Genomic DNA, 17,377 nt, shown 5'->3' with positions numbered 1-17,377 from the left:
ATTTACAATGCCATGAAGTTAAATGACATGTTACTAGATATGACAGTCTCCATTACACAACTACTGTACATCCCCTTAAATGAAAAGTCATGATACAAAATCAACAAAACAAAATTTACAATGCCCGAAGTTAAATGACATGTTGCTAGATATGACAGTCTCCATTACACAGCTACTATACATCCCCTTAAATGAAGAGCCACAAAACAAAATCAACATCAGGGAGAAAAAGAAATTAACAACACCAAGAAGTTAAATAACATGCTATTAAATGACTAATGTGTAGCTGAAGAAATGAAAATTAAGAACCTTCTTGAAGAAAATGATGCCACTGCATGATCTATGAGTCATTGAATGATTTAATCCAAAGAAAGTGTTTTGAAGAGATGAAACTAGCAGAAAAAAACAAAACCCATGTGATATAGTTTCCGCTGATCTCTGTTGAAATGTGTCTGCTCCAGACAATAAGCAGATGGGTTTTGTTTTTTAATCCAGTCTACTAATATATGGCGTTTGATTGAGCTTAAGCCAATTACTTTCAGAGTTTAATCTACATGGGTGGTACTATGGACCTGTCATTTTAGGAATGGGTTGTTCATTGGTGTAGTCTTCTGTTGTCATTTTACTGGGATGTTCTTGCCGTTTGCCTTTGATTTTGGTAGGTGCTATTCCTCTTTTCTGTCAAGAGAACTTCTTGAAGTATCCTTTGTAGGGCAGGCTTGGAAGAGGCAAATTCTTTTAGCTTTTCTTTACTGTGGAAGAATTTTATTTCATTTTCAAAGACGAAAGAAAGCTTTGCTGGATGTGTTATCCTGGGCCGAAAATTTTTTTCTTTTATAATCTGGAATATGTCACTCTATTCTCTTCTTGCCTGTAGAGTTTCCTGTGAGAGGTCTGTTGTGAGCTTAATTGGCTTTCCTTTATATGTCAATTGCTTTTTTTCACGTGCATATTTAAGGATCTTTTCCTTATGTTCAATTGAAGAGAGCTTGATGATCATGTGTCGTGGTGAAGATTGCTTTTGGTCAAGCCTGTTGGGAGTTCTGTGCCCCTCCTGGAACTTGTTTCCCAATTCTTCCTCTAGATTAGGGAAATTTTCCTTTATTATTTCATTAAATACATTTGCAAACTCAGCTTCTCTTTCTGCACCTTCTGGGACTCCCATAACTCTTAGATTGGCCTCTTAATAGTGTCTTTCAGTTCTTGAATACTTTTTTTGGCCTGATCTAGCTCTGCTTCCAGCTTTTTGTTTGCTTCCCCCTGGTGACAGGAAATACCTTCCAATTCTGAGATTCTTTCTTCTGCTTGCTTCATTCTATTTTGGAGACTCTCCACTGTACTCTTAATTTGCTCTACTGTGTTCTTAATTTCTGATATACCAGCCTTGATTTGCTTTATTGCTTCCTTAAATTCTTTGAACTCTTGCATGAGCTTCTCATTGTTGATCAGGATCTTTAAAATGAGTCTTATGGATTCTGTGTGCCCCATTTTCTCGATGTCTTCCTCAGTTAACTCTGAGATTGGCATAGGGTTTTGCTCCCTTGCAGGAGAGTTTTCGGCAATATTCATTGTGCCTTTGTCTCTTCTTTTGCTCTTGATCATTGTACTTCTGGTTAGCAGAGTTTTCTCCTTGGGGTAGGTTTCTAAGCTGTGTCACCCACAGGTCTACAATGCAATTTTACTTATTGCGGTTGGTACACAACTTTTCTTGCAGCCACTTGTGCCACAACCTCCAGCAAGTTCCAGGTCTGGGTTCTTATGTCAGATTTCCACTGTGGTTTCCACAGCCCTGGCTCCTGGCTCACCATTCTCCACCTCCTGTGATACTCTGGTGAGGCTGCACTGTTGTCTGTGCAACCTTTCTCCCACTTCCGGTTGGAGCAGGTCCCAGGATTAGAGAGACACCAGGTGTCCTATATAATTAGGTTGTTGGTGGCGCTGATCTTGTCGGAACCTGTTGGACATTAGGTCTGGGTGCCACACGGACCTATTTTGATCCGTACGATGACACAGTCAGTATTATTTTCCTGCGGGACCAGTGCAGTCTCGGACCTCAGCAAGTTCTTGCGAGATCAGCACATGCGCAGTTCACTGTTGTCCCCTGCAGTCCCAAAGATATTGCCACAGTGCCCAAAATGGCGCCTGCCGTGCAACCACTAAGGTTCTTGATCTGCTGACAGTCAGATCTGAGGGCTATCCCAGACCTGCCCTGAGTGGAACCCGTAGAATGCCACGTCGTTGCAGTTCACCCAGACAGAAATGAGCTTACTCCCAGCTCAGCGCATGCTCAGTCCTCTCCCTCGCCCTTTCCTCCTTAGGCAAAATGGCGCCCAATTCAGCTCTAGGGGGCTGACTGGACTGTGAAATTCACTCTGTTCTCGCACTGCCTGTCTGAGATCTGCTGCTCTGTCTCTGCTCTTGGTCAAATCAAACAGACCAGCAGAACGGACAGTTCTTTGTCTGGGTTCACCACCCGAGCTCCCAGTGAAAGTCCCTTCCCACCTGGTTGCTGGTGGAGTTCAGGCTGCTGGTGGAGTTCAGATCGCCATTAGCTGAATGCCACTGGAGTATCAGTCACTGCAACACCACACCGTTGTGTCCACTGCTTCCCTGTGTCTGTCAGTCTCCAGGTACCCCTCTGCTGTTGTTCTGTCCTTTCCTATTTCCTGAAATATGTCCTTTCTACTTCATCCTGGTCCAATGTTTTTCCGTCTGTATAAACATGTCCTTACCCTATTCCGCCATCTTGATTCTCTCCCCCTGTGTCATTCTACTTTTCAAATAACAAATAAACTTAAAAGAGTGAGAGAAGATTGTTATCTGGGTATAAAAGCTTCATGTACCCATTAATCTGGAGTAAGAGAACAGTCCTAGAAAGAGGGGAGGTGAAACTTGCAACAGCCAAAGTGATACGTTTTCCAAGAACTTGAGTCTTGATTCTTAAATTGCATGTAGGCTTTCTGGAAAAGGTCTAGATTCTGATACAAAGTTCTAAGAATTCATTTCTTTGAGTCTCAAAATAGAAATAGTAGTTCCTATCTCCAAAAGTTGTAGTGAGGAATATATGAGCTCATTGATGTGAAAGTTCTTTATAGATTGTAGAGCAGCACCATAGAAAGCTGTCATCGTTATTATTAGCATCATTGGTTATTAAATACACCAGTGTGTAGTTTTTTACTAGTTAAGCTGCCAGGTGTCTTAAGGGACTAATATTTAATCAGTCAAATGAACTGTCAAGTAATAACAAATGTTCTTTGGATGTATTCTCTACAGAAAGAATTTATTTTTTAGAGTGTTTTTATGTGCTTATCTTAAAAAAATTATGATTTATTTATTTCTATTTGAAAGATTTACTGTTAGGAGAGATAAAGATCTTCCACCCACTGATTCACGTCCCAAATGGCCATAATAGCTGGAGCTAAGTGATCTGAAGCCAGGACCCTGGAACTTTTTTCTGGATCTCACATAGGTCCAGGGGGCCAAGTACTGGGGCCATCCTCTGTTGCATTCCCAGGCCATAAGCAGGAAACTGGATGGGGGAAGTAAAGTAACTGCTACACAAACTAGCACCCATATGGGATGCTAGCGTATAATCCCTATGCACATATCTTTTTAAAAATGTTTTTTTTCTTTTATTTGAGAGACAGATAGACATACTGCAGAATCTCATCTACTGTTTCACTCCCGAGATGCCTACAACTTCTGCAGCTGAACTAGACAGAAGACAGGAGCCAGGAAATGCAGAACTCCCACATTGGTGGGAAACCCAACTACTCAAGCCATTCCTCCCAGAGTAAATAAACATGAACAGGAATCCTAAACCAGGAGTGGAGCCAGGATTCAAACCCTAGGACTACAATATGGGAAGCAGGCGTCATATGAGGCTTCTTAGCCACAGTACCAAAACGTCTGGCCCCCTGAGAGTGTTTTTAATAGCAAAATCAGTATTAGAATCTAGGCTTCTTAATTCCTAGAACAGCATCTTTCAAATTTATTTGTTGCCTCTAGTAATTTTAATTGGAGCACCTTCCTCCTTAGTTGAAAATTTTTTTTCTCAGTGAATCCCATATTTCTGGAAGCTTGCCTCTTAATATTAGGATCTTAGAATGATAAAGTAAGAAGTATCTTAGTAATGCCAGTTGTCCCTTGTTTTAAAGATCATAAAAGCCAAAAAGGCCTTTCTAATGTGTCTAAATTTGTGGCAGAGCTACTCTCTTAATTCCCAGTCTGTTGCTTCAAAAGAGAGTGTTATTGGAAAAGTTGAGAACCAGTATAAACTAATGATTTTGAAGGATGCTTTCGCTAGCCAGTATTTGGCTTGTATCAATGAGCACAGATGGTGGGGATGGCAGACTGCAGCTTCACTCATGCTGCCATGGTGGTACCCAGTAGAGGGCCATGCCTATGCGCAGCAGTATTTCCTTTCCATCTTCTGGCCTGCTGGGTTTATCTCACTTCTTCCATTGAAGGATTGTGTCATTTCAAGGAGGAATTGTGATGAGAGGTGTTACTTAGGAGGAAAGTTTTCTAGTCAGGAAGTTAGAGCTGACTTTTAACAAGTTTGTAATAGAGACCACTAGTGAGAAATTTTGGTAGACTCAGTAGCAAAGTGTTCACCAGACTATTTTTTTTTTAAAGATTTTTTTTTAAATTGGAAACGCAGATTTATAAAGAAGGAGAGACAGAAAAATCTTCCATCTGTTGGTTCACTCCCCAAGTGGTTGCTGTGTCCAGAACTGAGCTGATCTAAAGGCAGGGACCAGGAGCTTCTTCCTGGTTTCTCATGTGGGTGCAGAGTCCTAAGGCATTGGGCCATGCTCTATTGCTTTCCAAGGTCACAAACAGGGAAATGGATGCTAAGTGGAGCCGCCAGGATATGAACAGGCACCCATATAGACTGCCAGCACTTGGGGTTGGAAGATTGGCCAGTTGAGCCATTGTCCTGGTGCTCCAAGAATCTGTTTTTCTGAATGTACATATATAGATGTGTTTAAGTGACATCTATGTGTATAGAGGCACAACCATGTTGTGGATTGGCACATAGTTAGAATTAAAAACTACCTAAGTATTCTTCACTAGACTCACGCATAGATACACACATTTGAATAATATTGAATGTATGCATTTAGATATATGTGCACATAATCTATTCTTGTGTGCATAAGTTTATGTATACATGTGTATACATGTGTATGTCTGAGATTTTAAATTTTCTGCAAGTTGAAGAAAAGGGCCAACCCTAAGGAAAAAAAATGTATTTAGCACAGTTGATTTTTAATGCCATATTTTCCTGTTTCCTTTCCCTTCATACTTTTAGATAATTTTTATGATAGTTTTGTGGGGTTGGCAGGGCAAAGAATATGACTCCTATCCTGCAGACTCAAAGATATTAAGAAGCCTCAGAAATTAAATGACTTAGCCAGGATGACACAGCTACTAGCCAATGGCAGTAATGTTTTAGACCTGGGTCTCTAAACCTTTTGCTGTGTATAATCTAAATGAAACCTAGCATGCCAATTTTTTGTCAAGTTTTTAATTTCTTCAACACTTGATTTTCTGTGCTAATAATTAGTGTGGTAAGGAAAAAGTATCCTGGATTGACCACACAACTGATCTTAGCCTTGTTTTGCCCTTGATTTATGCAGCCTTAAACCAGTCTCTTTGCTTTTCTGATCTTTTGTTTCCTTACATCTAAAATGAAAAGCTTGGATGTATTCTCTATTCTGTTTTTCTATGCTTTGGAGTTTGATTGTTTTAACCAATTTTTAATGTAAAAATTGTATGTCACCTTTAAAAGGAGCAATGTACAATAATTTATATAGATATAAATATATAAAAGATGTGTGTTACTGGAATTCAGTCCTCAGAAATACTAGCAGGGCCTAAGGCTTGGGGCAGTGCAGAGAGGCTATAGTGTTGCCCTTCACCAGTAGTGCTATTCTGTAGGATGAGAAAAATAAGTGAGTTATGTTTAAAGGAGAACCTGAATTGATTTCTCCAGCAGGTAGCTGGCTATTTAAGGTTTATTTTAAGAACACACTGTCATAGCTTGCCTTATTTCTTGCTTTTCTTGGCTTCATGATTTGCTGTAGGCCACTTTCTTACATGATTGGGTTAGGTCTTTGGCGTTGGGCTTGGTTATTGAAGAAAAATGTGTTAGATCTGGTAGAATGTTTCTTCTCCATAATTGCACCAACATTCGGCTGGAAAAATTGACTTCTTCTTGAACCCTTAGGGATTAAAGAACAGAACCAAAAATGGTACTTGGTTTTTAAACTTATTTTCTTTGCTGAGATCTCTTTTGGGTCTCAACTTCACATTTAATAGCTTAAGATACAGCATGCTGATAAGATGTATTGTTATATATACTTTCTGCCATTAAATGATGAAATAACCTTTGGTTGCAGAACACACCTCTGTTTCAGAAATGTTAATGTAAAAAATGCACCTCTCTGAATCAGTGAAATATAATTGATTTCTTTCTTGAGGGAACTTGATTCTGTTCTTAGAAAGCAAGACCCCACCTTTAATTACAATTGATCTGATTAGTACTTCTCTTCCTAAATGTTAGTGTTTCTCCCCCTTGGGGGATAGACATGGATGAGGGAGGAGGCTTTCTGCCAGCTAAAGGTACAGTGTGCTGTGATTTATCATAGATAGTTCAGAACAGTGCCCTGGATTCTTCCTCTTTCTTTTAGGATGCAGTCAGTTTTCTTATTCTTTGAATCGTTATGCTGATGTAGCTGATGATGTGAATATAGTTCTGGCGTAGCATTTAGAATTAGAGCAGGATTAAAGTGTCTGAATCAGTTTATGTGTCTCTTGGTCCAATCGCTTTACTTTTCTGAGCAAGCTCCCGTTCTGTGAAAGTGGGTATAGTAACAGTATTCAAAGCCACACTAAGGATTAAAGAACTGATATGCATAATGTGCTTAACAGTGATGTCTGGCCCGCAATACCTGTCGTGGTGGTACTGTTGTTCTGTGAGCCTACAAGTGCTTAAACAAGAGACTTCCTTTGCTCTAACTGTAAATGTTATTCAGTCTCTTGTTTTTCTTCTTTTGCAGATAAATCAACTGAGGAGTATAATTCTTCTAACACTTTGGTAAGTTTCTATTTCCTCTCTTCTGATATTGGCAGGTATGGAGGTAAGCATGCAGCAACACACTATTATAGTGGCACAGCCTAGGCTAGGAGGGACTGACTCTTCGTGGCACTCCCCCATGTTGGCTCTGAGAATCTCTGTCCATGCAATACAGGAAATAGACTTAATATCCAGGATTCTTTTCACTGTGAACAGAGAAAAAGGTGTCGTAGAGGACTTACAAAGGAGACTGCAGTAAAGCCTCAGCTATGTTGTTAGTGAGGAGGAAGAACCCTGGGGCTCATGCCATATGGCAGAGAGTGTGACACCTGCTTGGGAAAAACCTGTCCTGGCATAGTATCTATGGTTAGAGCCACTCAGGCTGCCAAGGACACGCTTCTCCCCCAAGCTGGAACATTTGTCTCTGTAGCTCAGTGCTCTATATTCCTGTACTAGTTTTACATTGAGGGACATGGTTTATATTATAGCAGCTTGTAATTGTTTTCCGTGTTAGTTTTGTGAAGTACTTGATTTGTGAAATAATTGAAGAAAATTATTATCTCCATAATAAAGATTAAGAAATTGAGACTCAGAATAAGTGAATTCTCCCCTCTTCTCATATAAAAGAGTAGTTTAAAACTACTATGAAATTTTGTTCTCAGCATTCATTTATTCACTCACACCGTAAGTATTTCCTTAGCACTCTCTTTGTGCCAAAGCATTAGGTGACACAAAAATGATGTATACTGGCTTAGACATTGAGAGAAAAATAAACTACAGATGGGAGAGATAGGGGCTGCAAGAGAGATGTGAGTGATGTATAATGAGGTCAGATTTTTGGGGATGGCTTTTCTTTTCTTTCTTTTTTTTCCTCCCCTGCCTGAGAGTACCTACAAAGAAGACTGTATAGAGTTCACAAACTCTAAAGGTTTGCTCTTCAATATATGTTATCATTAAGGTTCCTTCTAGCTCTGAAATTATGCTATGTGTGGCTCCTTGGTCTGACTCTAAGATACTACAGTATTTTAGCACTTAATTTTTTTTTTTGCATAGGAAGTATCTACCAAATGATGGTCTCTAAGCATGCTGAATAATAGAAGACTGGTAATGTTTTGTTCTTGATCTCATTGTTTAGTAATGAATATGAATATGTAAACAGAGATGTATAGTATAGTGTTAGGTACACCCAGGAAATACCAGTTGGAGAAAAGGACAGTGCTTTCTTGTCTGAGTGGTAGCATGAACAAAGCCAGATTGTTAAGGATCCCCAGTGGGGTGGGCTAGAGAACTAAACATCTTAGATTGTTCTGCAAATTGGGTCAAGGTAGTAGACACAATTCATGTGACAATCTTTCTTGATAATACCAAGTTTCTTAATTTCAGAAAAAGTATAGTGGGGAATAAATTTAAAACAGTGCTCCCGGGGCCAGTGTTGTGGTGCATTGGGTTAAACTGCTGCTTGCAGTGCTGGCATCCCCTATTGGAGTGCCTGTTCAAGTAAGTCCCAGCTCTTGTGCTTCCATTCCAGTACCTTACTAATGTGCCTGTGAAAGCACAGGATAGTGACCCCTAAGACTGGGCCCCTTCCACTACGTGGAACATTCAGGTGGAGTTCCTGGCTCCTGGCTTCATACTGGGTCAGCCCTGGTTGTTGTAGCCATTTGAGAAGCGAACCAGTTAGATCTCTCGCTGTCATTTTGCCTTTCAAACAAATAAAGAAAAGGAAAAAAGTGCTGAAGCCAAAACATGACCTGTTAGCTACTGTGAGGAATTCATGAAGGACAGAAGCAGAAAGGAATCCTGGGTTACCCTCAGGAGTGAACACATTAAAAGCAGCTGGGGCAGCCTCTCTGATACAGTGAGAAAGGTGCAGCTGGTGTATCTAAGGTAAAAAAAAAAAGCATGTTTTTTCTAAAGAAAAGTAAACTGCCTCCTTAAGGAAAGCTCCTGTTGGGGGAATTGGGGCCTGAGAGAGAAGCAGAGCAGAACCTAAGTTAATTATAAATTTTTATGACAGACAGAAAGAAGGGGGAAAAGGAGAAGTAGTTGCAATGCAATGAAAGAAAATACATTAAGTCTTCATCCAGGGTGGCGTGGTGGCATATCAGGCTAATCCTCCTTAGCTCACAGTACCGGCATCCTCTTCGGGCACCGGTAGAGTATGGCCAATGCCTTGGGCCCCTGCACCCTTGTGGGGGACCCAGAAGGAGCTCCTGGCTCCCAGCTTTGGACGAACTCAGCTCTGCTGTTGAGGCTGTTTGGGGAGTATCACAAAGGAGGAAATATCTGTCTTTTTTTTTTAAATATTTATTTTTATTACAAAGTCAGATATACAGAGAGGAGGAGAGACAGAGAGGAAGATCTTCCATCTGATGTTTCACTCCCCAAGTGAGCTGCAACGGGCCGGTGCACGCCGATCCAATGCCTGGAACCAGGAACCTCTTCTAGGTCTCCCACGTGGGTGCAGTGTCCCAAAGCTTTGGGCCGTCCTCGACTGCTTTCCCAGGCCACAAGCAGGGAGCTGGATGGGAAGTGGAGCTGCCAGGATTAGAACTGGCGCCCATATGGGATCCCGGTGCGTTCAAGGCGAGGACTTAAGCCGCTAGGCTACGGCGCGGGGCCCGAAATACCTGTCTTTATGTCTCTCCCTCTCTTTCTAAAATTCAGACTTTCAAGTAAAATAAATAAAATTTTTTTTTAAAGTCTTCAGTAGGGCCTGGCGTGGTGGCCTAGCAATAAAGTCCTTGCCTTGCACTAGCCAGGATCCCACATGGGCGTCGGTTCTAATCCCAGTGACCCCACATCCCATCTAACTCCCTGCTTGTGGCCTGGGACCCTGCACCTGCGTGGGAGACCTTGTGGGCTTCTGGCTCCTGGCTCTGAATCTGGCTGTAGAGGTCACTTTGGGAGTGAGTCAACAGATGGAAGATCTTCCTCTCTGTCTCTCTTCCTCTCTGTATATCTGAGTTTCCAATAAAGATTTTAAAAATCTTTTTTAAAAAGTCTTCATTAAAGAACACATTTCTGATTCTATTCTTAAGGCTTTACTTATGTACTTAATAGTAGAACAAAGAAAGAGAGAGCCTCCATTTGCTGTTTCACTCCCCACTTGCTAGCCAGACCAGGCTGTAAAGCAGACACCTGGAATTCTTTCTGAGTCTCTTACATGGGGTGGAGGGACCTAAGTTTGTGAACCGTCACCTGCTGCCCCCATGGTTTACATTAGCGTAAAGCTATGTTGGAAGCAGTGTAACTGTGATCTCAACCAGGCCTTTTGGTATGGGGTACTTGCAGAGTCCTAAGGAGCTACTGAATCGTCTGTGCCACGACCCCTGCCCCTCTCCTAGATTTTTAGTGACTGGCTGACTGACTTCTGTACACTGGTTTACTTCCTAATGGCTTCGGTGGCCAAAGTTAGAAGGCAGGAACTCCATCCAGGTCTGTCACATGGGTAGCAGGGGTCCAAAGTGAGCCTGTCTTCTGCCACTTTCCCAGATGCATTTCCCAGATGGAAAGCAAAGCAGCTGAAATTCAGACATACGAGATCAGTCATTGCAAGTGGAGGCTTAACTACCAACAATGTATAAAAGTTCCCCGTTCCCCATCTCCCCAGCATTTATTACTGCCTTTAAGATTTGATCCATTCTACAGGGGTGGGGTGATAGCTCATTTTGGTTTTGTTCTGCATTTCCCTGATGGCTGGTGATGTTGAGAGGTTTTTCATAAGTTTATGGGCCATTTGTGTTTGTTGTTTTGATAACTGTCTGTTGAGGTCCTTTGTCCATTGCTTAGTTTAATTGGTTGTTTTTTGTTATTGAGTTAGTATATCCTGGATATTAATCCTTTGTCAGGTACCTCATATTTTCTTTCATTTTGTTGGGTGTTTTTTCACCATTGTTTCTTTTTGCTGTGCAGAAGATTCTGAGTTTGATATAACTCCATTGGTTTAGTTTTGCTTTTGTACCTAAACTTTGCAAGTCTTGTCCAAAAAGTCTTCTGCAACACCAATGTCATGGGGTGTTGCCCTACATTTTCTTCTAACATCTTCATAGTCTGAGGTCTTAAATGTAGGTCTTTGATCCATTTTGAGTTAAATTTAGTATACGGTGAGAAAATATGGATTTCATCTAATTCTACGTGCATCCAGTTTTTGCCAGCACCATTTGTTGAAGAAATTATCTGTGCTCCATTGTATGGTCTGACCACTTTTGTCAAAAATCATTTGGCTGTGTGTATGTGAATTAGTTTCTTGGCTCTCTGCTCTGTCCCATCGATCTGTGTGTCAGGTAGTAACCAGTACCAGGCTGTTTTAGTTACTGTGGCTGTGCAGCATGCTAGGAAGTCAGGTGTGTATGTAGATGCCTGCAGCTTGATTTTTTTTTTAACTAAGCGTTTCTTTGGCCATTCTGGGTGGTATGTGATCCCATGATTTTCAGTATAGAGATTTTTTTTCGGTTCTTTGGTTTTTTTCCTAAATATTTCATTTTTACGATAGCCTGTGAATAAGCTTTATTTGTTTCTGTTTTAAAGATTAATTTTATTTATTTGAAAGCCAGTGTTATATTTAGAGAGAAGGAGATACAGAAAGAGAGGTCTTCTACCCACTAGTTCACTCCTCAAATGACTCCAATGACTAGGGATGAGCTTGTCAGAAGCCAGGAGCCAGGAGTTTCTTCCAGGTCTCCCATGTTGGTGCAGGGACCCAAGGATTTGGGTCATCCTCTCTTGCTTTCTCGGGTATATCAGCAAGGAGCTGAGTCAGAAATGGAACAGCCAGAACTTGAGCCAACACTCACAAGTGTCAGCACTGTAAGCTGTGTTTTAGCCATTTATGCCACAATGCTGGCCCCAGGATTTCTTTTTCAGTGAGTTCATCATTAATTTATAAAAAGGCTGGGGTGTGTGTGTGTGTGTGTGTGTGCCTGCCTATTTTGTAATTTGCAACTTTAGTGAATCGGTTTACCAGCTCTAAAAGCTTTTTAGCGGAGTGCTTAGGTTTTTTCATGCACAATATCATGTCATCTGCAAGCATGGGTACTTTGACTTCTTTTCTGATTTTAATGCCTATTTCTCCTAATTGGTCTTGCTAAAACTTCTAGTACCATATTGATTAGAAGTGGTTCAAATGGAAGTCTTGTCATGTTGAAGATCTGAGGGAAAATGCAGCGAAGCTTTAAAAACAAACAGAAACAAAAGCAAAAACATTTTCAGAGAGGTCCTTGAGCCTCTTAGACTGGTTTCCTTTCCTTTTCCTTTTATTTTCTCTATTTTCCTTGCATTGAGTTTTGTTGTACGTTTTAGGAGACTCAATTTCAGCTTTTAATCCATCAATTTAATTTTTCACTTCTGTCCTCATGTTTAATTTACAAGTGCTTTTTTAGTTTAAAAAGCTTAACTTATTTCTAAGAAAATAAATGGTAGGGCCCGGCGGCATGGCCTAGCGGCTTAAGTCCTCGCCTTGAACGCCCCGGGATCCCATATGGGTGCCGGTTCTAGTCCCGGCAGCTCCACTTCCCATCCGGCTCCCTGCTTGTGGCCTGGGAAAGCAGTCGAGGACGGCCCAAAGCTTTGGGACCCTGCACCCGCGTGGGAGACCCGGAAGAGGTTCCTGGTTCCTGGCATCGGATCGGTGTGCACCGGCCCGTTGCAGCTCACTTGGGGAGTGAAACATCAGATGGAAGATCTTCCTCTCTGTCTCTCCTCTCTGTATATCCGGCTTTCCAATAATAATAAAATCTTAAAAAAAAAAAAAAAAAGAAAAGAAATGGTAGAATTTTTTCTCTCTGCTGAATTTATTTCAGGTGGTACTGTCTGCCATTTGTTCTAATTTATTTTGTGTTACAAGTATTCCTTCCTTATTTGATAATTCAGATGGGCCACTTAGAAAAATCCATTTTCCATATTTTGTCTTCAGAACTGTCTTGTTACATCAATCATACCTAGAGAAGAATGGTCTAGTACTCTAGGGGACTACTATGGCAAGAGAGCTAAAAGTCTCAACATTGAGCATATGATATACAGTGATTCACTTAATTGTACTGTTTAATATGGTACCCTTTTATTTAGCTGTGTATGGCATCCCTAATCCAGAAATCCTTTTTCCCACTCTAGAGTAATCCTCTAGTTTCTAGCTATGGAAGGGGAAAGCGGTCACCCAGTGATATAGAGTAGGGAAGGAGATTTATAGATTGAAACAATCTTCTTAAATAACTTTCAAACGAGCACCCCCATTGCTTTCTTGTACTTCTCTACTTCAGCTCTGTTTTCAGGGATTTGCAGGAACTATCAGTCCTGAGCCTTTAGAGGATATTTGTTTTTTCATTTGAAAGAGGCTCAGATTTAAAAAAAAAAGGCAATTTGTTATCTGCTAGTTTATTCCCCAAGTGCCTACAACAGCCAGGGCTGGGCTAGAGCGAACCTAGGAACCTGGAGCTCAGTCTTGGTCTCCTATGCTGGTATTAGGGACCCCCAGCTAACTGGGTCATCACTTGCTGCCTCCCAGGGAGCTCCTTAGAAGGAAGCTGGAATCAGGAACAGCCCAGTTGAACTTGAGCCATCTTGAGGATTCTGCAGGGTAGATTCATGGTTTTTCGGTCTTCTGGGTCTATCAGGTTTTGATTCAGCCTCATTGAATTCATTGTGTTCATTCATCTGGTTTGCTGCTTTTTTGTTTGTTTGTTTTAAACTGTCCTTTCTTCCTTTTCTGTTCTCCCCAACCTCATCAGTTTAATGACTCACAAAAATTGACCATTCTAACTTTTTTACACTGTTTTGAGATGTGGATCCTGTGATATTCATCCAGTATACACATATTATTCAACAATTTTAATAACTTTGCATAGCCTTTACCCCCAAAAGTTTCTTGTGCTTTTTTCCCAGTAATTCCAGTTCTTAGTTTTAGCGATAGGAAACTGCTGATCTGTTTTTTGTCTCTATAAATTGGCCTTTTCTTGGCAGTTTATATAAACGGACTTAATGTAGCATATAGCTTTTGTGTGGACCTTTTTTTACTTAACATGATTTCAGGACTCATCCATGTTGTGCCATGTTTCAGTATTCAGTCATTCTTATGTATGAGTAAGATTCTTTTATATGGATATACCACATTTTGTATGTTTATTCATTAGCTGATGTGTGCCCTGAGTGGTCCTTTTTGGCTATCATGAATAATGAGGTTTTGAAAACGCATATGCTAGTTTTATGTGGATACATGCATGCTTCACGCTTGGATATGCGCCTGAGGACTAGAATTGCCAGGTCATATGATAACTTCATGGTTTACCTTTTGAGGAATTGCTGGACTATTTTTTTTTAAATTATTTATTAGCTGGACTATTTTCTGCAGTGTCTGTACCATTTGACATTCCCACCTACAATTATTAAAGTGCCAATTTCTCCACATCGCTGCTCATGCTTCTTGTTGTTTCTCTTGATTATAGTCATCTTAGTGGGTGTGAAAGCTTATCTCATTGCGGTTCTATGTACACTTTTTTAGTTGGTAATGATGTCAGCATCTTTTTTTTTTCTGTACTTATTAGCTATTTGTGTATTTTCTTTGGAAAAATGCTTTTCCTGTTGATCTCTAATTCAGTTTGACTGTCTTCAAGAAATATATTTTGTGTGATTTCAGTCCTCTTAAATATATTAAGATATATTTTGTTGCCTACCTGTAGAATATACTGGAAACTGATCCATGGATGATTGAAAAGAATATATAATCTGGAATTTTCCATATTTGTCAGCTAGGTCAAGTTAATTGATGTTGTTGTAGTCTTCTGTATTCTTACTAATTTTCATTCTAGTTCTGTTGATTATTATGAATGGGTTAGTATCACCTATAAATATAATCTTTCATGGAGTTGTTTCTTGTTCCCTTCAATTCGATCATCTTTTGCCATATGCAAAACTGGTGTTAGGTCTGTGTGTGTGTTTTTGGCATAATTTGATAAAAATTTGAAATAATTAATCTTTTATCATTATAAAATACCCTTCTTTTTTTATTCAGTAATATGGTGTGTTAATTATTCCTTTAGATAATTTTATATCTTTTAAAAAAAAGAATGGAAAAATTTAAAAATATTTATCTAGAATATCTTTCATGTCATTCTATATATTCTCATTTCCTTTTCTTTTTTAACATGTGGATTTGTGTTGCCGTTGATATTATTTCCATTCAGATTGATGTATTGTGTTAGCATTTATTCAAACGTAGCAGTGTGTTCTTCCTGTGTTATCTGGAGCGTCTTTATTTCACCTTCAAAATGTGATATGGGATGTGAGTACACAATGCCCATCCCTATGTTTTGTAGTAGTCTTTATGTTTTAGCCAAGCTTTTCAGGGGTTTCCTCTGCATTTTCATAGCCAAAGGGTCAGCCAAGGACTAAACAGAAGTTGTGCTCAAAACCTTCAGATCAATAGGGCTTCTTGTTTCTGCTGATTGTTCTGTGTGTAGCTGGGAGTGTACATGCATTGTGTAGGCCTTTTGGAGGTCTGTCTTGGCTTTTCATTTCTGCTGGTCCTCCTCTGCACAGACATCTGGGTTTACAGTGTCTACTGTGTCTATAAGCACCTGATCCAGAAATGTTTTTATCTTACTTGTGACTGCAACTTTAGAGCCATGCAATTGACCCTCCCTACCCCATCACTTTTGAAAGTTGTTTCTTCTGACAGTGCCACTGAGCCTGGGTACTACCCACAGCTCCAAATGAAACTGATCACCCTAGGACCACACAGTCACAGCAAGTTATATCTTACTCTGGGCTGGTGGAATCCCATACAGAGGACCTGGGAGTAGATGGGGGCATCCCCAAGCCAGAATGTCAAAGATCGCTTCCATTTTATCTGAAGTTGAATTTTTAATCAAAAGTAATTATGTTTGGTTCATTCTTGAATGCTGATAACAACTAGAACTGGACCAAGCCAGACAAGTGAACAGGGAATTCTATCTAGATCTCATGGGTGGCAGGGTTCCAACCACTGGAGTCATTAAGTGCAGCTTCTCGGAGTCTGTATTGGCAGGAAGCTGCCATCAGGAGCTAGAGCTTGTTCACTGAACTTAGAAATTCTAATTAGAGAACCCGGCTCAACAGCATAGAGGTTGAAGTCCTTGCCTTGAACATGCTGGAATCCCATGTGGGTGCTGATTCTAATCCTAGCAGCTCCACTTCCCATCCATATCTCTGCTTGTGGCCTGGGAAAGCAGCCAAGGACGGTCCAAAGCTTTGGGATCCTGCACCCACAAGGGAGATCTGGAAGAGGCCCCTGGCTTCGGATTGGCTCAGTTCTAGCCGTTGTGGCTGCTGGAGGAGGACTCTGTACATCTGCCTTTCCAATAAAAATGAATAAATAGATAAAAAAGAAATTATAATTAGAGACATGCACATCCAACTAGCATCTTAACCATGAGGCCAAATCATCATTCCCATGCATATTTTCTCATTGCATATTTTCCATCAACTTTTTGAACATGTTTTGTATACTAATAATGAAAAATCCAAGAAGATAATTAATAAAGCAATTCAATTTATTATAATATTAACTAGAGTATTAAAATATTTAGTAATAAAGTTAGCCAAGGAGGTGACTTCATCTATTTTATTCTTTAATATAGCCTGACATGCTGTGGGTGTGGGTGGGCAGATGGATGAATGAATGGATGGATAGATGATAGGTTGGAGTGTCTGAGTTTTTTAAATTAAAACAAGTATATACTTACTAGATATAATAATCGATTCCTTTTACTTATTTTCGAAGTGTGTTTATATCACTTTATCCTCCTAGTAGCCCTCCCAGATGGGCAGAGATGCTGTTGTTATCTCCAGGTTATAGATGGAAAATGTGAGGCTTAGCACATTTCTTGTGTTTACAAGACTAAGAAGTAAAAATCTGGGCAGAAGTCTTAAGTCTCTCAACTTTTTCAGTTGTTAATAACACCGCCAAAAGCTCTCATGTATGAAAAATAGAATGTTACTGAGGAAGGTGATGAAATGCTCTACTGTACAGTTTTGAAAAGCAAACATACCTGGAGTTTATAGTGTACATTGGGAAGCCCCAGGACCACCAAATCATGAAGAGGTTGCTGAGGCAATGTAATTTAAATTTTAGGTTCCTAGTTGCTTTCTGTTGAGTGAAGTTACAGGGAGAGAGAAAACAGAGTAGAAAGATACTAAGATACATGTTTTGACAGGGAACCTCTAATGAATTTTAGAATTGAAAAGTCAGTGAAGTCATTACACTATACCTCTCCCTTTAATGTTCCTAAAGTGATGGAATTCCAGATGTAGAAGATTGAT

At 40.2% G+C, this 17,377-nt stretch overlaps 1 protein-coding gene across 5 annotated transcripts in view; it reads left to right on the top strand.

Moving 5' to 3' along the window:
• PAK1 (p21 (RAC1) activated kinase 1) overlaps positions 1-17,377 on the top strand; it is a 146,945-nt gene that overhangs the window by 99,550 nt on the left and 30,018 nt on the right. For all 5 annotated transcript variants that reach the window (XM_058663638.1, XM_058663636.1, XM_004589861.3 and 2 more), the window contains one exon: positions 7,068-7,105. In XM_058663638.1, the coding sequence (XP_058519621.1) occupies positions 7,068-7,105 (38 nt within the window). The remainder of the gene's footprint in view (positions 1-7,067; positions 7,106-17,377) is intronic.

Source organism: Ochotona princeps, chromosome 4, assembly GCF_030435755.1.
Source record: "Ochotona princeps isolate mOchPri1 chromosome 4, mOchPri1.hap1, whole genome shotgun sequence".
In the NCBI taxonomy this organism is placed as follows: domain Eukaryota; kingdom Metazoa; phylum Chordata; class Mammalia; order Lagomorpha; family Ochotonidae; genus Ochotona; species Ochotona princeps.
Note: the sequence above shows the minus strand (reverse complement) of the source record. Positions and strands in the feature narration are given on the sequence as shown.